Source organism: Hyperolius riggenbachi, unplaced genomic scaffold (assembly GCF_040937935.1).
Source record: "Hyperolius riggenbachi isolate aHypRig1 unplaced genomic scaffold, aHypRig1.pri scaffold_132, whole genome shotgun sequence".
NCBI classification, from domain to species: Eukaryota; Metazoa; Chordata; class Amphibia; order Anura; family Hyperoliidae; genus Hyperolius; species Hyperolius riggenbachi.
The window spans coordinates 89,257-110,000 of NW_027152348.1; the positions used below are offsets into that span (position 1 = coordinate 89,257).

Consider the following 20,744-nt stretch of genomic DNA (forward strand, 5'->3'; position numbering starts at 1 on the left):
TTACATACACGGTATACATACAGCTGTACACAATGTAACCTGCTATCCCCATTACATATAGTGTATAAACAGAACTGTACACAATGTAACCTGCTATCCCCATTACATATAGTGTATAAACAGAGCTGTACACAATGTAACCTGCTATCCCCATTACATACACGGTATACATACAGCTGTACACAATGTAACCTGCTATCCCCATTACATACACTGTATATATACAGCTGTACACAATGTAACCTGCTATCCCCATGACATACACTGTATATATACAGCTGTACACAATGTAACCTGCTATCCCCATTACATACAGTGTAAATACACATCACAGTACAGCAATAGGCTACAACTCTCTGCCTGTTATAACAATACTTTTCATAACACCCCTATAATTTCAGTTCCCAAAGCACGGTGCTTATTGGTAATATTTGTCTGTCTCTTTTTTCCTCACATCCACTCCCTAATCAGCTCCTTTCATCTCCAACTCAAAAACTCCAATCTGTACTGATCTCAGCCGCTCCTCTCATTCATCCTCTTCCCGCTCCTCCTCTGCTGCTCCTCTCTGCCAGCTAACAGACTGGCCCCCCCTCCAATCTGTACTGGTCTCAGCTGCTCCTCTCATTCATCTCTCTCCCCGCTCCTCCTCTGCGGCTCATCTCTGCCAGCTAACAGACTGGCCCCCCTCCAATCTGTACAGAACTCAGCTGCTCGTGTCATTCATCTCTCTTCCCGCTCTTCCTCTGCTGCTCCTCTGTACCAACTAACAGACTGGCCCCCCCTCCAATCTGTACTGATCTCAGCTGCTCCTCTCATTCATCTCTCTCCCCGCTCCTCCTCTGCGGCTCCTCTCTGCCAGCTAACAGACTGGCCCCGCTCCAATCTGTACTGACCTCAGCTGCTCCTCTCATTCATCTCTCTCCCCGCTCCTCCTCTGCGGCTCCTCTCTGCCAGCTAACAGACTGGCCCCCCTCCAATCTGTACTGACCTCAGCTGCTCCTCTCATTCATCTCTCTTCGCGCTCTTCCTCTGCTGCTCCTCTCTACCAACTAACAGACTGGCCCCGCTCCAATCTGTACTGATCTCAGCTGCTCGTCTCATTCATCTCTCTTCCCGCTCCTCCTCTGCTGCTCCTCTCTACCAGCTAACTGACTGGCCCTGCTCCAATCTGTACTGATCTCAGCTGCTCCTCTCATTCATCTCTCTTCCCGCTCTTCCTCTGCGGCTCCTCTCTGCCAACTAACAGACTGGCCCCGCCCCAATCTGTACTGACCTCAGCTGCTCCTCTCATTCATCTCTCTTCCCGCTCTTCCTCTGCTGCTCCTCTCTACCAAATAACAGACTGGCCCCGCTCCAATCTGTACTGATCTCAGCTGCTCCTCTCATTCATCTCTCTTCTCTCTCTTCCCCTGCTGCTCCTCTCTGCCAGCTAACAGACTGGCCCCGCTCCAATCTGTACTGACCTCAGCTGCTCCTCTCATTCATCTCTTTCCCCGCTCCTCCTCTGCGGCTCCTCTCTGCCAGCTAACAGACTGGCCCCCCTCCAATCTGTACTGACCTCAGCTGCTCCTCTCATTCATCTCTCTTCGCGCTCTTCCTCTGCTGCTCCTCTCTACCAACTAACAGACTGGCCCCGCTCCAATCTGTACTGATCTCAGCTGCTCGTCTCATTCATCTCTCTTCCCGCTCCTCCTCTGCTGCTCCTCTCTACCAGCTAACTGACTGGCCCTGCTCCAATCTGTACTGATCTCAGCTGCTCCTCTCATTCATCTCTCTTCCCGCTCTTCCTCTGCGGCTCCTCTCTGCCAACTAACAGACTGGCCCCGCCCCAATCTGTACTGACCTCAGCTGCTCCTCTCATTCATCTCTCTTCCCGCTCTTCCTCTGCTGCTCCTCTCTACCAAATAACAGACTGGCCCCGCTCCAATCTGTACTGATCTCAGCTGCTCCTCTCATTCATCTCTCTTCTCTCTCTTCCCCTGCTGCTCCTCTCTGCCAGCTAACTGACTGGCCCCGCTCCAATCTGTACTGATCTCAGCTGCTCCTCTCATTCATCTCTCTTCTCGCTCCTCCTCTGCTGCTCCTCTCTACCAACTAACAGACTGGCCCGCTCCAATCTGTACTGATCTCAGCTGCTCCTCTCATTCATCTCTCTTCCCGCTCCTCCTCTGCTGCTCCTCTCTGCCAGCTAACAGACTGGCCCCGCTCCAATCTGTACTGAACTCTGCTGCTCGTCTCATTCATCTCTCTTCCCGCTCTTCCTCTGCTGCTCCTCTCTGCCAGCTAACAGACTGGCCCCGCTCCAATCTGTACTGAACTCTGCTGCTCCTCTCATTCATCTCTCTTCCTGCTCTTCCCCTGCTGCTCCTCTCTACCAGCTAACAGACTGGCCCCGCTCCAATCTGTACTGAACTCTGCTGCTCGTCTCATTCATCTCTCTTCCCGCTCCTCCTCTGCTGCTCCTCTCTACCAACTAACATACTGGCCCCGCTCCAATCTGTACTGACCTCAGCTGCTCCTCTCATTCATCTCTCTTCTCGCTCTTCCTCTGCTGCTCCTCTCTACCAGCTAACAGACTGGCCCCGCTCCACTCTGTACTGATCTCAGCTGCTCCTCTCATTCATCTCTCATCCCGCGCCTCCTCTGCTGCTCCTCTCTGCCAGCTAACAGACTGGCCCCGCTCCAATCTGTACTGAACTCTGCTGCTCCTCTCATTCATCTCTCTTCTCTCTCTTCCCCTGCTGCTCCTCTCTACCAACTAACAGACTGGCCCCCTCCAATCTGTACTGATCTCAGCTCCTCGTCTCATTCATCTCTCCTCTCGCTCTTCCTCTGCTGCTCCTCTCTACCAGCTAACAGACTGGCCCCGCTCCACTCTGTACTGATCTCAGCTGCTCCTCTCATTCATCTCTCTTCCCGCTCCTCCTCTGCGGCTCCTCTCTGCCAGCTAATAGACTGGCCCCGCTCCAATCTGTACTGATCTCAGCTGCTCCTCTCATTCATCTCTCCTCTCGCTCCTCCTCTGCGGCTCCTCTCTGCCAGCTAATAGACTGGCCCCCCCTCCAATCTGTACTGATCTCAGCTGCTCCTCTCATTCATCTCTCTTCCCGCTCCTCCTCTGCGGCTCCTCTCTGCCAGCTAATAGACTGGCCCCCCCTCCAATCTGTACTGATCTCAGCTGCTCCTCTCATTCATCTCTCTTCCCGCTCTTCCTCTGCTGCTTCTCTCTGCCAACTAACAGACTGGCCCCGCTCCAATCTGTACTGATCTCAGCTGCTCCTCTCATTCATCTCTCTTCCCGCTCTTCCTCTGCTGCTCCTCTCTACCAGCTAACAGACTGGCCCCGCTCCAATCTGTACTGATCTCAGCTGCTCCTCTCATCTCTCTTCCCGCTCCTCCTCTGCGGCTCCTCTCTACCAGCTAACAGACTGGCCCCGCTCCAATCTGTACTGATCTCAGCTGCTCCTCTCATTCATCTCTCTTCCCGCTCTTCCTCTGCTGCTCCTCTCTACCAGCTAACAGACTGGCCCCCCCTCCAATCTGTACTGACCTCAGCTGCTCGTCTCATTCATCTCTCTTCCTCTGCTGCTCCTCTCTACCAGCTAACAGACTGCCCCCCCCTCCACTCTGTACTGACCTCAGCTGCTCGTCTCATTCATCTCTCTTCCCGCTCTTCCTCTGCGGCTCCTCTCTGCCAGCTAATAGACTGGCCCCACTCCAATCTGTACTGATCTCAGCTGCTCCTCTCATTCATCTCTCTTCCCGCTCTTCCTCTGCTGCTCCTCTCTACCAGCTAACAGACTGGCCCCGCTCCAATCTGTACTGATCTCAGCTGCTCCTCTCATTCATCTCTCTTCCCGCTCCTCCTCTGCGGCTCCTCTCTACCAGCTAACAGACTGGCCCCGCTCCAATCTGTACTGATCTCAGCTGCTCCTCTCATTCATCTCTCTTCCCGCTCTTCCTCTGCTGCTCCTCTCTACCAGCTAACAGACTGCCCCCCCCCTCCAATCTGTACTGACCTCAGCTGCTCGTCTCATTCATCTCTCTTCCTCTGCTGCTCCTCTCTACCAGCTAACAGACTGCCCCCCCTCCACTCTGTACTGACCTCAGCTGCTCGTCTCATTCATCTCTCTTCCCGCTCTTCCTCTGCGGCTCCTCTCTGCCAGCTAATAGACTGGCCCCACTCCAATCTGTACTGAGCTCAGCTGCTCCTCTCATTCATCTCTCCTCTGGCTCTTCCTCTGCTGCTCCTCTCTACCAGCTAACAGACTGGCCCCGCTCCACTCTGTACTGATCTCAGATGCTCCTGTCATTCATCTCTCTTCCCGCTCTTCCTCTGCTGCTCCTCTCTACCAGCTAACAGACTGGCCCCGCTCCACTCTGTACTGATCTCAGATGCTCCTCTCATTCATCTCTCTTCCCGCTCTTCCTCTGCTGCTCCTCTCTGCCAGCTAACAGAGCGGGGCGCTCCAATCTGTACGGATCTCAGCTGCTCCTCATTCACCTCTCTTCCTCTGCTGCTCCTCTCTACCAGCTAACATACTGGCACCCCTCCAATCTGTACTGAAGTCAGCTGCTCCTCTCGTTCATCTCTCTTCTCACTCTTCCTCTGCTGCTCCTCTCTGCCAACTAACAGACTGCCCCCCCTCCAATCTGTACTGAAGTCAGCTGCTCCTCTCATTCATCTCTCTTCCTGCTCTTCCTCTGCTGCTCCTCTCTGCCAGCTAACAGACTGGCCCTGCTCCAATCTGTACTGATCTCAGCTGCTTCTCTCATTCTTCTCTCTTATTTGCGTGCTTGTGACTCAAATTATATACCATCACAGAGTGCCAACATGTGTGTTTGTAAACCTGTTGCTAAATCATGCGAATGTCCCCCCTAGCTTTACTGGGGAAATGGGAGCACAGTCTGAGCATACTAGAGTTATGCAATCGCCCACGACACCATCTGTGGGCACTGATGTGGTTTTATCTCACAATGATACGGTGTATAATGATATTGCTGTGGTTTCAGCTGCACCCGTGCCCAATCAGATGATACATGCGGATGAGTCCAGATATGGTTTTGATCCCAGTGCTAATTTGGATTCCTTTGGGGGCCTTTTGCATGACACTGACCGTAAAAACAAGTTCATTTCAGTGTTCTCAGGGAATACCAATGCAGCCAGTTTACAGCCCGAGCTTACACTACATTCTTTACAAACCACTCTGGAATGTTTAATGGACAAGGAAGTACGTCTGTGGTGGGATGTAACCAGCTTGAAACATTATATCAGCAAAGGTATTATTCCCAGAGGCCTATGCATTAAAAAGGTCCCCACCACAGTGTACTCCGACAGTTTCATTCTGGAGTGGAATCAGATTCTATCAGACTGCTCTTTGCAGCTTATAGTCACATATGAAGAGCAGAAACTTATAGATCTGAAGCTACAGATAGATAAAACTAATCGGGATCTCAGGGCGTTCGATACCTTAGCTCTCTATGATGAGTTGAACTCCAAGTTGAAGCATAACATTAATAAGTTGGAGACAATCATCATGGAGACTAAGCGTGTCAAGTTCCTGAGGGACACTAATGATTACAATAAAAATGTTGTGTATGAATGGGGGAGATGGGAATCTTTTTATAGGTCACCTAAATCCATCCTTAAGAAATTTACCCCAAAAAAGAATGTGAGTTTTAGTTCTTCGGACAATTTAGGGTCTCAGTCCGACACTTCGGAGGTGTCAGATATACACCGTTCAAATTTGCAAACTATTTTCCCCACTAATTCACACTCACCGGGGGTCCCTACAGTACTTCAGACATCGGGTGTGCCCATTCCCCCCATGTCGTATTACAGAGCACCCAGGAGATCAACCAAAGCAAAAAAACGGAAGCAAAAAAGAAACGCACCCGTCGAGCGGGGCGCAAACATAGAAAATCCAAACTTTTAGGAGATTCCAACTCCTCCATGCATAATGTTGTTAATTTTTCTAGTCATGTCCTTTCCCCTGATCAAGTCAATCTTCTGTCTAGGGGCCTATCCTTTGCTCCCTCCTGCCATTTTGATTTGTTTCACACTATTTTGGATCTCAACAAATTTGTGAGAAACCTGGTAGTGAGAAAGCATTTCCTATCGGATGATGTTGACTCCATGGAATCTCGTGACTCAGGTTTTTTTCTGGGGGATGTATTAAGGATGTCCCCTCGTTTCAGGACATTAGGACCTTATGTGCGTTACGAGACCTGGACGAAACACTGTCCGAGGTGGTGGGTTTACAGCAGGTGGTTCCCACTGTTATTTCAAATCCATCTTTGTATCCTGTCAATGCCAGGTCTCCTGAGATAGATTTATTCCAGGACCTGTGTGAAAAAGAATTGACTTCGTTGTCCAGGGCTTCCAGGGCCCCGTCCGACCTCTCAGTCTCCGAGCAACAAGCTTTAACTGCACTTGAGAGCAATAGCAACATTGTTATACGCTCGGCAGACAAGGAGGGTTCGGTCGTGGTCCTGGATGCCTTGGACTATCGAGCAGAGGCCCTTAGGCAGTTGGGGGATGTGGATGTGTATCGGCCCTTGCTCCGGGACCCCACGCAGGATTTCCTTGGGGATCTTCGGGTGCTGTTGGACCTCGGGCACAGCACGGGTGTTTTAACCAAGCGAATATCAGAGTATCTATGTCCGTTGCACCCGGTTGTGCCCGTTTTCCACCATCTCCCGAAGATCCATAAACCGGACGTCCCCCCCCGGGGCCGGCCAATTGTGGCCGGGATTGGCTCCGTGGGTGAACGTTTGGGTGAGTGGGTTGATGCACACCTACATCCCCTAGTTACTAGGCTTCCGGGTTATTTGCAGGACACCCGCCATGTTCTCTTTGAAGGCTTTGTGTGGGAGAGTGGGTTTGTGTGGGTGACTATGGATGTCACATCACTGTATTCTTCCATCTCGCACGACCTGGCCCTGGAGGCCATGGATTTCCATCTCCGAAAATATTCTTCTTTTGATACTCCTCTCCGGATTTTTCTCGGGAGGGCTGTGGAGTACCTCCTCACACACAATTATTTTATGTTTGATTCGGGGTTTTATCTCCAAAGATGCGGAGCTTCTATGGGGGCTAAATTTTCCCCCTCCCTTGCGAACCTCGATATGGGGTGGTGGGAGGAGCTCCGCATCTTTGGAGATGATAACCCCTTTGCCTCCCATATTGTTTGGTATGGCAGGTTTATAGATGACTTACTTTTGGTGTGGGGGGGTCCTCCAGCCCTCCTGGGGGACTTTCTGAGTTATGTCAACGATAACACTCTTAATTTAAAGTTTACTATGAATTCTGATCCGTTTAAAATTGATTACTTGGACCTTACCCTTGTAGGTGATTCTCTGTCACAGTCAGTCTCCACACGTACTTTTCGGAAAGCTACAGCAGGTAATTCTATCCTGCTGGCTAGCTCGTGCCACCCTAGACATACGATAAATGCCATCCCTACAGGGGAATTTACTAGGGCTGCACGTAATTGCTCGAATCCATTGGATATCGAGCAAGAATGTGATTTGGTGGAGACTAGACTCAAACAGAGGGGTTATACCCACAAACAGTTGGCTGTGGGACGCCTGAGAGGAACCAGGAGATCACGCTCAGACTTGTTGAATAACAGACCTGTGAGTGGGGCCGAACAGGATCAGGTTACTTTTGTTACCGATTATAGTCTGGAGTTTAATAAAATTACTAACATTGTGAAAAAATATATTCCGGTACTACATCCGGATACAAAACTTAAGACAATTTTGGATAGAGGGTGTCGTTTCTCTGCTAGAAGGGCCCGAACTTTAGGGTCCATTCTTTCACCCAGTCTTTTTCGGTCCCCCTCCACCTCTCGCACTCCTACGTGGTTGGCCACAGTGGGTTCGTACCCCTGTGGCTTTTCTACGTGTAACTATTATCATTGTCACAAGAGGGGTAATTCTATATTTTCCTTTGTGTACAATAAGGATTTTCCTATAAGACATTATGTAAATTGCAATACTAAATATACCATTTATGTTATATCTTGCATCTCATGTTGTACTCAATATGTGGGGTGCACCACTCGCCATTTGGGAGCGCGCATAGCAGAACATTATTGTGGCACAAATTGGAATACGTTTCGCAAGTCTGCTGTCTCAAAACATTTTGAAACTGTACATAGGGGGGATTTATCTTCCTTTAGGTTTCAGGGGGTGGAGCGGGTGGTTTGTCCAGTCAGAGGGTGCGACATTCAAAGGTTGTTGTTGAAACGTGAAGCCTTTTGGATCCATAGATTGGGCACTCGCACACCACAGGGGCTTAATAAAAAGTGGGATTTGAGCTTGGTTTACACATATTGAGAGATTGTGTGCACTTTTACATTTTATCTAAAGCTATGCCCATTAATCTTACTGTACCTTGTGTTGTCGGTGTTCTCTCTTTTTTCTGGCTTATACATTTATACTGTTAAACTCAGTGGTAACTTTTTATACACCTTTTATATGCTATCTCAATGTTATTATAGAATTTTTTGTCTAGTGTCTTTGAGGATGTATGTCTCTTTAAGGAGTGGTTTGTGTGTCTCCGGGGGCGGAGTTTTCACCTCCCTGGTTTCATATAAATTCCTCCCTATACAGGCTCACTTTTAACTACGATTAAGGGCAGATGGTAGGCCCGATACGCGTTAGTTGATCCTGTGATTTTATTGCACTATCTGTGGATTTCTTCAATAAAATATCAGCCTTTTACACTTCAACCCGGCCTGGTTTGCGGATCCTTCTTTGCTCACCTGCTCCAATCTGTACGGATCTCAGCTGCTCCTCTCATTCATCTCTCTTCCTGCTCTTCCCCTGCTGCTCCTCTCTGCCAACTAACAGACTGGTCCCATTCCAATCTGTACAGAACTCAGCTGCTTGTCTCATTCATCTCTCCTCTCGCTCTTCCTCTGCTGCTCCTCTCTGCCAGCTAACAGACTGGCCCTGCTCCAATCTGTACTGATCTCAGCTGCTCCTCTCATTCATCTCTCTTCTCGCTCTTCCTCTGCTGCTCCTCTCTACCAGCTAACAGACTAGCCCTGCTCCAATCTGTACTGATCTCAGCTGCTCCTCTCATTCATCTCTCTTCCCGCTCCTCCTCTGCGGCTCCTCTTTGCCAGCTAACTGACTGGCCCCGCTCCAATCTATACTGATCTCAGCTGCTCGTCTCATTCATCTCTCTTCACGCTCCTCCTCTGCTGCTCCTCTCTACCAGCAAACTGACTGGCCCCGCTCCAATCTGTACTGATCTCAGCTGCTCCTCTCATTCACCTCTCTTCCTCTGCTGCTCCTCTCTACCACCTAACATACTGGCCCCCTCCAATCTGTACTGATCTCAGCTGCTGCTCTCATTCATCTCTCTTCCTCTGCTGCTCCTCTCTGCCAACTAACTGACTGGCCCCGCTCCAATCTGTACTGATCTCAGCTGCTCCTCTCATTCTTCTCTCTTCTCGCTCTTCCTCTGCTGCTCCTCTCTGCCAAATAACAGACTGGCCCCGCTCCACTCTGTACTGAACTCAGCTGCTCGTCTCATTCATCTCTCTTCCTCTGCTGCTCCTCTCTGCCAGCTAACAGACTGGCCCCGCTCCACTCTGTACTGAATTTAGCTACTAGTCTCATTCATCTCTCCTCTCGCTCCTCCTCTGCTGCTCCTCTCTACCAGCTAACAGACTGGCCCTGCTCCAATCTGTACTGATCTCAGCTGCTCCTCTCATTCATCTCTCTTCCCGCTCCTCCTCTGCTGCTCCTCTCTGCCAGCTAACAGACTCGCCCTGCTCCAATCTGTACTGATCTCAGCTGCTCCTCTCATTCATCTCTCTTCCGGCGCTGCTCCTCTCTGCCAGCTAACAGACTGCCCCCCTCCAATCTGTACTGATCTCAGCCGCTCCTCTCATTCATCTCTCTTCCCGCTCCTCCTCTGCGGCTCCTCTCTGCCAGCTAACTGACTGGCCCTGCTCCAATCTGTACTGATCTCAGCTGCTCCTCTCCATCTCTCTTCCCGCTCTTCCTCTGCTGCTCCTCTCTGCCAGCTAACAGACTGGCCCCGCTCCAATCTGTACTAATCTCAGCTGCTCCTCTCATTCATCTCTCTTCCCGCTCTTCCCCTGCTGCTCCTCTCTGCCAGCTAACAGACTGCCCCCCTCCAATCTGTACTGATCTCAGCCGCTCCTCTCATTCATCTCTCTTCCCGCTCCTCCTCTGCAGCTCCTCTCTACCAGCTAACAGACTGGCCCTGCTCCAATCTGTACTAATCTCAGCTGCTCCTCTCATTCATCTCTCTTCCCGCTCTTCCCCTGCTGCTCCTCTCTGCCAGCTAACAGACTGCCCCCCTCCAATCTGTACTGATCTCAGCTGCTCCTCATTCATCTCTCTCTTCCTCTGCTGCTCCTCTCTGTCAACTAACATACTGGCCCCCTCCAATCTGTACTGATCTCAGCTGCTCCTCTCATTCATCTCTCTTCCCGCTCCTCCTCTGCGGCTCCTCTTTGCCAGCTAACTGACTGGCCCCGCTCCAATCTATACTGATCTCAGCTGCTCGTCTCATTCATCTCTCTTCACGCTCCTCCTCTGCTGCTCCTCTCTACCAGCAAACTGACTGGCCCCGCTCCAATCTGTACTGATCTCAGCTGCTCCTCTCATTCACCTCTCTTCCTCTGCTGCTCCTCTCTACCACCTAACATACTGGCCCCCTCCAATCTGTACTGATCTCAGCTGCTGCTCTCATTCATCTCTCTTCCTCTGCTGCTCCTCTCTGCCAACTAACTGACTGGCCCCGCTCCAATCTGTACTGATCTCAGCTGCTCCTCTCATTCTTCTCTCTTCTCGCTCTTCCTCTGCTGCTCCTCTCTGCCAAATAACAGACTGGCCCTGCTCCACTCTGTACTGAACTCAGCTGCTCGTCTCATTCATCTCTCTTCCTCTGCTGCTCCTCTCTGCCAGCTAACAGACTGGCCCCGCTCCAATCTGTACTGATCTCAGCTGCTCCTCTCATTCATCTCTCTTCCCGCTCCTCCTCTGCTGCTCCTCTCTGCCAACTAACTGACTGGCCCCGCTCCACTCTGTACTGAATTTAGCTGCTAGTCTCATTCATCTCTCCTCTCGCTCCTCCTCTGCTGCTCCTCTCTACCAGCTAACAGACTGGCCCTGCTCCAATCTGTACTGATCTCAGCTGCTCCTCTCATTCATCTCTCTTCCCGCTCCTCCTCTGCTGCTCCTCTCTGCCAGCTAACAGACTCGCCCTGCTCCAATCTGTACTGATCTCAGCTGCTCCTCTCATTCATCTCTCTTCCGGCGCTGCTCCTCTCTGCCAGCTAACAGACTGCCCCCCTCCAATCTGTACTGATCTCAGCCGCTCCTCTCATTCATCTCTCTTCCCGCTCCTCCTCTGCGGCTCCTCTCTGCCAGCTAACTGACTGGCCCTGCTCCAATCTGTACTGATCTCAGCTGCTCCTCTCCATCTCTCTTCCCGCTCTTCCTCTGCTGCTCCTCTCTGCCAGCTAACAGACTGGCCCCGCTCCAATCTGTACTAATCTCAGCTGCTCCTCTCATTCATCTCTCTTCCCGCTCTTCCCCTGCTGCTCCTCTCTGCCAGCTAACAGACTGCCCCCCTCCAATCTGTACTGATCTCAGCTGCTCGTCTCATTCATCTCCCTTCCCGCTCTTCCTCTGCTGCTCCTCTCTGCCAACTAACAGACTGGCCCCGCTCCAATCTGTACTGACCTCAGCTGCTCCTCATTCATCTCTCCTCTCGCTCTTCCTCTGCTGCTCCTCTCTACCAGCTAACAGACTGGCCCCGCTCCAATCTGTACTGAGCTCAGCTGCTCCTCTCATTCATCTCTCTTCCCGCTCCTCCTCTGCTGCTCCTCTCTGTCAGCTAACAGAGTGGCCCAGCTCCAATCTGTACTGACCCCAGCTGCTCCTCTCATTCATCTCTCCTCTCGCTCTTCCTCTGCTGCTCCTCTCTGCCAGCTAACAGACTGGCCCCGCTCCAATCTGTACTAAACTCAGCTGCTCCTCTCATTCATCTCTCTTCCCGCTCCTCCTCTGCTGCTCCTCTCTGCCAGCTAACAGACTGGCCTCGCTCCAATCTGTACTGATCTCAGCTGCTCCTCTCATTCATCTCTCCTCTCGCTCTTCCTCTGCTGCTCCTCTCTGACAGCTAACAGACTGGCCCCGCTCCAATCTGTACTGACCTCAGCTGCTCCTCTCATTCATCTCTCTTCCCGCTCCTCCTCTGCTGCTCCTCTCTGCCAGCTAACAGACTGGCCCCGCTCCAATTTGTACTGATCTCAGCTGCTCCTCTCATTCATCTCTCTTCCCGCTCCTCCTCTGCTGCTCCTCTCTACCAGCTAACAGACTGGCCCCGCTCCAATCTGTACTGATCTCAGCTGCTCCTCTCATTCATCTCTCTTCCCGCTCCTCCTCTGCTGCTCCTCTCTGCCAGCTAACAGACTGGCCCCGCTCCAATTTGTACTGATCTCAGCTGCTCCTCTCATTCATCTCTCTTCCCGCTCCTCCTCTGCGGCTCCTCTCTGCCAGCTAATAGACTGGCCCCCCCCTCCAATCTGTACTGATCTCAGCTGCTCCTCTCATCTCTCTTCCCGCTCCTCCTATGCTGCTCCTCTCTGCCAGCTAACAGACTGGCCCGGCTCCAATCTGTACTGATCTCAGCTGCTCCTCTCATTCATCTCTCTTCCCGCTCCTCCTCTGCGGCTCCTCTCTGCCAGCTAACTGACTGGCCCTGCTCCAATCTGTACTGATCTCAGCTGCTCCTCTCCATCTCTCTTCCCGCTCTTCCTCTGCTGCTCCTCTCTGCCAGCTAACATACTGGCCCCGCTCCAATCTGTACTGACCTCAGCTGCTCCTCATTCATCTCTCCTCTCGCTCTTTCTCCGCTGCTCCTCTCTACCAACGAATAGACTGGCCCCGCTCCACTCTGTACTGACCTCAGCTGCTCCTCATTCATCTCTCTTCCCGCTCCTCCTCTGCTGCTCCTCTCTGTCAGCTAACTGACTGGCCCTGCTCCAATCTGTACTGATCTCAGCTGCTCCTCTCATTCATCTCTCTTCCCGCTCCTCCTCTGCGGCTCCTCTCTACCAGCTAACAGACTGGCCCCGCTCCAATCTGTACTGATCTCAGCTGCTCCTCTCATTCATCTCTCCTCTCGCTCCTCCTCTGCGGCTCCTCTCTGCCAGCTAATAGACTGGCCCCCCCTTCCAATCTGTACTGATCTCAGCTGCTCCTCTCATTCAACTCTCTTCCCGCTCTTCCTCTGCGGCTCCTCTCTGCCAGCTAACTGACTGGCCCCGCTCCAATCTGTACTGATCTCAGCTGCTCCTCTCATTCATCTCTCCTCTCACTCCTCCTCTGCGGCTCCTCTCTGCCAGCTAATAGACTGGCCCCACTCCAATCTGTACTGACCTCAGCTGCTCGTCTCATTCATCTCTCTTCCTGCTCTTTCTCTGCTGCTCCTCTCTGTCAAGCTCTTCACTGGCTGCCAATTACCCAGAGGATCCGGTTCAAACTCTTAACCCTAACCTACAAAGCTCTCCACAATCTTTCTCCTGTACATCTCCTGACTAATATCCAGATACCAACCCAACTGCAATCTCAGACATGCCCACGAGCTTCTATTATCCTCCTCTAGAATCACCTCCTCACATTCACATATACAAGACTTCTCACATGCTTTTCCCTTCATCTGGAATGCCCTTCCAGAAGACATCCATCACTCTCCAACCTTTAGTACCTTTAAACTCTCTCTGCCAAAACTCACTTTTTCCAACAAGCATAAGCTCTAGCTTAGGCCATTTCCCCTATGTCCGAAGGTCAAGATGTACTCCTACTAGATATTCTAAAACACACAGCCACTAGGCATGAAAATTGTATATTACCTCCCCCCATTCCTTTAGAGATTGTAAGCTCACAAGGGCAGAGCTCTCTCACCCTTTTGACTCTTGGAATTCATGATACATTTTATTCATCATGCTACTATGTCAATGTCATTACCAGTTCTGTATTTTGTCCCCAATATGCATTTTGTATATTGGTGTACTCCATCTTTTTCTATTTTCTACCCCATTATTGATTCTTACTTTGTACAGCGCCACAGTATAGGTTGGCCCTTTATCAATATTATTACTGATAACAGCACAAAGGCATACTGTACCTTGACACACGGCAGAATCTGTGTCATGATGACATTCTCCCGATAGTCCGCTGACAGGTTCTCACAGAATTCTACAACACGAAACAAAAGCAGAACACAAAAGCATCATTTATCCAAACATTACACATGAGAAGGGAAAGGGGATTTTTATTTTGTTTCAAGATAATAATATGGTAAGACATTAGACGGCGACTATGGTAGGATTAGAGTGTGAGCTCCTCTGAGGACAGTCAGTGACATGACTATGTACTCTGTAATGTGCTGCAGAAGATGTCAGTGCTATATAAATACATAATAATAATATGGTAGGACATTAGACTATGACTATGGCAGGATTAGATTGTGAGCTCCTCTGAGGACAGTCAGTGACATGACTATGTATTCTGTAATGTGCTGCAGAAGATGTCAGTGCTATATAAATACAGAATAATAATATGGTAGGACATTAGACTATGACTATGGCAGGATTAGATTGTGAGCTCCTCTGAGGACAGTCAGTGACATGACTATGTACTCTGTAATGTGCTGCAGAAGATGTCACTGCTATATAAATACATAATAATATGGTAGGGCATTACACTATGACTATGGTAGGATTAGAGTGTGAGCTCCTCTGAGGACAGTCAGTGACATGACTATGTACTCTGTAATGTGCTGCAGAAGATGTCAGTGCTATATAAATACATAATAATAATATGGTAGGACATTAGACTATGACTATGGTAGGATTAGATTGTGAGCTCCTCTGAGGACATTCAGTGACATGACTATGTATTCTGTAATGTGCTGCAGAAGATGTCAGTGCTATATAAATACATAATAATAATATGGTAGGACATTAGACTATGACTATGGCAGGATTAGATTGTGAGCTCCTCTGAGGACATTCAGTGACATGACTATGTATTCTGTAATGTGCTGCAGAAGATGTCAGTGCTATATAAATACATAATAATAATATGGTAGGACATTAGACTATGACTATGGTAGGATTAGATTGTGAGCTCCTCTGAGGACAGTCAGTGACATGACTATGTACTCTGTACAGTGCTGCAGGAGATGTCAGTGCTATATAAATACATAATAATAATATGGTAAGACATTAGACGGTGACTATGGTGGGATTAGATTGTGAGCTCCTCTGAGGACAGTCAGTGACATGACTATGTACTCTGTAATGTGCTGCAGGAGATGTCAGTGCTATATAAATACATAATAATAATATGGTAGGACATTAGACTATGACTATGGTAGGATTAGATTGTGAGCTCCTCTGAGGACAGTCAGTGACATGACTATGTACTCTGTAATGTGCTGCAGAAGATGTCAGTGCTATATAAATACATAATAATAATATGGTAGGACATTAGACTAGGACTATGGTAGGATTAGAGTGTGAGCTCCTCTGAGGACAGTCAGTGACATGACTATGTACTCTGTAATGTGCTGCAGAAGATGTCAGTGCTATATAAATACATAATAATAATATGGTAGGACATTAGACTATGACTATGGTAGGATTAGAGTGTGAGCTCCTCTGAGGACAGTCAGTGACATGACTATGTACTCTGTACTGTGCTGCAGAAGATGTCAGTGCTCTATAAATACATAATAATAATATGGTATGACATTACACTATGACTATGGTAGGATTAGATTGTGAGCTCCTCTGAGGACAGTCAGTGACATGACTATGTACTCTGTAATGTGCTGCAGAAGATGTCAGTGCTATATAAATACATAATAATAATATGGTAGGACATTACACTATGACTATGGTAGGATTAGATTGTGAGCTCCTCTGAGGACAGCCAGTGACATGACTATGTACTCTGTAATGTGCTGCAGAAGATGTCAGTGCTATATAAATACATAATAATAATATGGTAGGACATTACACTATGACTATGGTAGGATTAGATTGTGAGCTCCTCTGAGGACAGTCAGTGACATGACTATGTACTCTGTACAGTGCTGCAGAAGATGTCAGTGCTCTATAAATACATAATAATAATATGGTAGGACATTAGACGGTGACTATGGTGGGATTAGAGTGTGAGCTCCTCTGAGGACAGTCAGTGACATGACTATGTACTCTGTACAGTGCTGCAGAAGATGTCAGTGCTATATAAATACATAATAATAATATGGTAGGGCATTACACTATGACTATGGTGGGATTAGATTGTGAGCTCCTCTGAGGACAGTCAGTGACATGGCTATGTACTCTGTAATGTGCTGCAGAAGATGTCAGTGCTATATAAACACATAATAATAATATGGTAGGACATTACACTATGACTATGGTAGGATTAGAGTGTGAGCTCCTCTGCGGACAGTCAGTGACATGACTATGTACTCTGTAATGTGCTGCAGAAGATGTCAGTGCTATATAAACACATAATAATAATATGGTAGGACATTAGGCTATGACTATGGTAGGATTAGAGTGTGAGCTCCTCTGAGGACATTCAGTAACATGACTATGTACTCTGTAATGTGCTTCAGGAGATGTCAGTGCTATATAAATACATAATAATAATAATATGGTAGGACATTACACTATGACTATGGTAGGATTAGAGTGTGAGCTCCTCTGAGGACAGTCAGTGACATGACTGTGTACTCTGTAATGTGCTGCAGAAGATGTCAGTGCTATATAAATACATAATAATAATATGGTAGGACATTAGACTATGACTATGGTAGGATTAGACTGTGAGCTCCTTTGAGGACAGTCAGTGACATGACTATGTACTCTGTACAGTGCTGCAGGAGATGTCAGTGCTATATAAATACATAATAATAATATGGTAGGACATTAGACTATGACTATGGTAGGATTAGAGTGTGAGCACATCTGAGGACAGTCAGTGACATGACTATGTACTTTGTAATGTGCTGCAGAAGATGTCAGTGCTATATAAATACATAATAATAATATGGTAGGACATTAGACTATGACTATGGTAGGATTAGAGTGTGAGCTCCTCTGAGGACAGTCAGTGACATGACTATGTACTCTGTAATGTGCTGCAGGAGAGGTCAGTGCTATATAAATACATAATAATAATATAGTAGGACATTAGACTATGGCTATGGTAGGATTAGAGTGTGAGCTTCCTGAGGACAGTCAGTGACATGACTATGTACTCTGTACAGTGCTGCAGGAGATGTCAGTGCTATATAAATACATAATAATAATATGGTAGGACATTAGGCTATGACTATGGTAGGATTAGATTGTGAGCTCCTCTGAGGACAGTCAGTGACATGACTATGTACTCTGTAATGTGCTGCAGGAGATGCCAGTGCTATATAAATACATAATAATAATATGGTAGGACATTAGACTATGACTATGGTAGGATTAGAGTGTGAGCTCCTCTGAGGACAGTCAGTGACATGACTATGTACTATGTAATGTGCTGCAGGAGATGTCAGTGCTATATAAATACATAATAATAATATGGTAGGACATTAGACTATGACTATGGTGGGATTAGATTGTGAGCTCCTCTGAGGACAGTCAGTGACATGACTATGTACTCTGTAATGTGCTGCAGAAGATGCCAGTGCTATATAAATACATAATAATAATATGGTAGGACATTAGACTATGACTATGGCAGGATTAGAGTGTGAGCTCCTCTGAGGACAGTCAGTGACATGACTATGTACTCTGTAATGTGCTGCAGAAGATGTCAGTGCTATATAAATACATAATAATAATAATTATAATACTTCAGTTTGGATGCCTTCAGTGTGAATCTACAATGTTCATAGTCATGGAAATAAAGAAAACTCTTTGAATGAGAAGGTGTGTCCAAACTTTTGGTCTGTACTGTAACTTGGTATCACAATTCAAACCATACAGCTCTGTCCTCAGACTGGACGTTATAGTAGTAGCTACTAACATCACCAAAATCCACTCTGGTCAACACAGGTATGGAATATAATCCTCAGCGCTGAGTATCCAGTCATTCAATGGTGATAGCTACAGTCACCCCGTGCTCCAACAGACAGACAGGCCACCGTCACCACATGAAGGAGTCAAATCACCATTACTCGGTAATAAAACACACTGACATTTATTACACTCCAAGCATAAAAACAACAACAACAAGGTGCTGACAATGAGGGCCCTTATCACACGGGGCCCATCAGTAAATTACAGCATATAATGCACATCCAGTTGTAGAGTATTGCCCAGTCTCCAGGAGCAGATGGAGAATGAGCTTAGGGCAAACAATTTATAGATATGATCACTTACCTACCTAAGGATGACTGGATATTCAGCACTGAGGTCTATATTGCATAACTTGTTATCAACCAGTATTCCTAGGTCCTTCTCCAAGTCTGATGTTCCCAGCTGTACGCCATTTATTGTATATGATCAGCTACTATTGCTACGTCCAAGGTGCATTTACATTTATCAACACTAAATGTCATCTGCCCAAATGCCCATGTTGTCAAGGTCCTGTTGTAATAGGTCACCATCAGTGTCAGTGTTGATAAAACTGCATAATTTTGTATCCGCAAAGATGGCTACACTACTCTGTATTCCATCTACTACATCATTAATAAATACATTGAAAAGAATAGGACCAAATACTAAACCCTGTGGTACCCCACTGATAACAGTTTCCCATTTTGAGTATGTTCCGTTTACCACCACTCTTTGCCTTCTATCCCTTAACCAGTTCTCTATCCACAGCCACACATTTTCTCCTAGCCCCTGTATCCTCAGCTTCTGCACCAGGCTATTGTGGGGAACAGCCTCAAATGCCTTAGCAAAGTCCAAGTGCACTGCATTTATAGCTTTCCCAAGATCTACATATACATACACACACACGCATGCATGCACGCACACACACGCACACGCATACATACCTACATACATACACATATACATACACACGCGCGCACGCGTATACATACATACCTACATACATACATACATATACATACACAAACATACATACACACACACGCATGCATGCACACGCACGCACGCACGCACGCACGCATGCATGCATACATACATACACACATATACATACACACGCACGCATGCATGCATGCACACACACACACACGCGCGCGCACGCGTATACATACATACCTACATACATACATACATATACATACACAAACACGCATTCATACCTACATACATACACACATATACATACACACACACGCATGCATGCACACACACGCACACACGCATGCATGCATGCATGCATACATACATACACACACACACATGCATATACACACACACACCTACATACATACACACATATACACACACACACCTACATACATACACACATATACATACACACGCATGCATGCATACACACACACACACACACACACACGCACGCATGCATACATACATACATACACACACACACACATGCATATACACACACACCTACATACATACACACATATACATATACACACACACACACACACGCATATACACACACACCTACATACATACACACATATACATACACACACACACGCATATACACACACACCTACATACATACACACATATACATACACACGCATGCATACATACCTACATACATACCTACATACCTACATACATACATACATACACACATGCATACATACACAAACACGCATACATACCTACATACATACACACATATACATACACACACACACACACACACACACACACACACACACACACATGCATACCTACACACCACATACAGGGAGTGCAGAATTATTAGGCAAATGAGTATTTTGACCGCATCATCCTCTTTATGCATGTTGTCTTACTCCAAGCTGTATAGGCTCGAAAGCCTACTACCAATTAAGCATATTAGGTGATGTGCATCTCTGTAATGAGAAGGGGTGTGGTCTAATGACATCAACACCCTATATCAGGTGTGCATAATTATTAGGCAACTTCCTTTCCTTTGGCAAAATGGGTCAAAAGAAGGACTTGACTGGCTCAGAAAAGTCAAAAATAGTGAGATATCTTGCAGAGCGATGCAGCACTCTTAAAATTGCAAAGCTTCTGAAGCGTGATCATCGAACAATCAAGCGTTTCATTCAAAATAGTCAACAGGGTCGCAAGAAGCGTGTGGAAAAGCCAAGGCGCAAAATAACTGCCCATGAACTGAGAAAAGTCAAGCGTGCAGCTGCCAAGATGCCACTTGCCACCAGTTTGGCCACATTTCAGAGATGCAACATCAGTGGAGTGCCCAAAAGCACAAGGTGTGCAATACTCAGAGACATGGCCAAGGTAAGAAAGGCTGAAAGACGACCACCACTGAACAAGACACACAAGCTGAAACGTCAAGACTGGGCCAAGAAATATCTCAAGACTGATTTTTCTAAGGTTTTATGGACTGATGAAATGAGAGTGAGTCTTGATGGGCCAGATGGATGGGCCCGTGGCTGGATTGATAAAGGGCAGAGAGCTCCAGTCCGACTCAGGCACCAGCAAGGTGGAGGTGGAGTACTGGTTTGGGCTGGTATCAAAGATGAGCTTGTGGGGCCTTTT

General features: G+C 47.7%; 1 protein-coding gene across 1 annotated transcript in view; it reads right to left on the minus strand.

Moving 5' to 3' along the window:
- The window catches only part of LOC137543622 (serine/threonine-protein phosphatase 2A 65 kDa regulatory subunit A alpha isoform-like), a gene marked incomplete at its 3' end in the record, with an annotated part of 183,382 nt that overhangs the window by 65,982 nt on the left and 96,656 nt on the right, over positions 1-20,744 (minus strand). Inside the window, exon 8 of the mRNA XM_068264738.1 lies at positions 14,186-14,256. Within this exon, the coding sequence (XP_068120839.1) occupies positions 14,186-14,256 (71 nt within the window). The remainder of the gene's footprint in view (positions 1-14,185; positions 14,257-20,744) is intronic.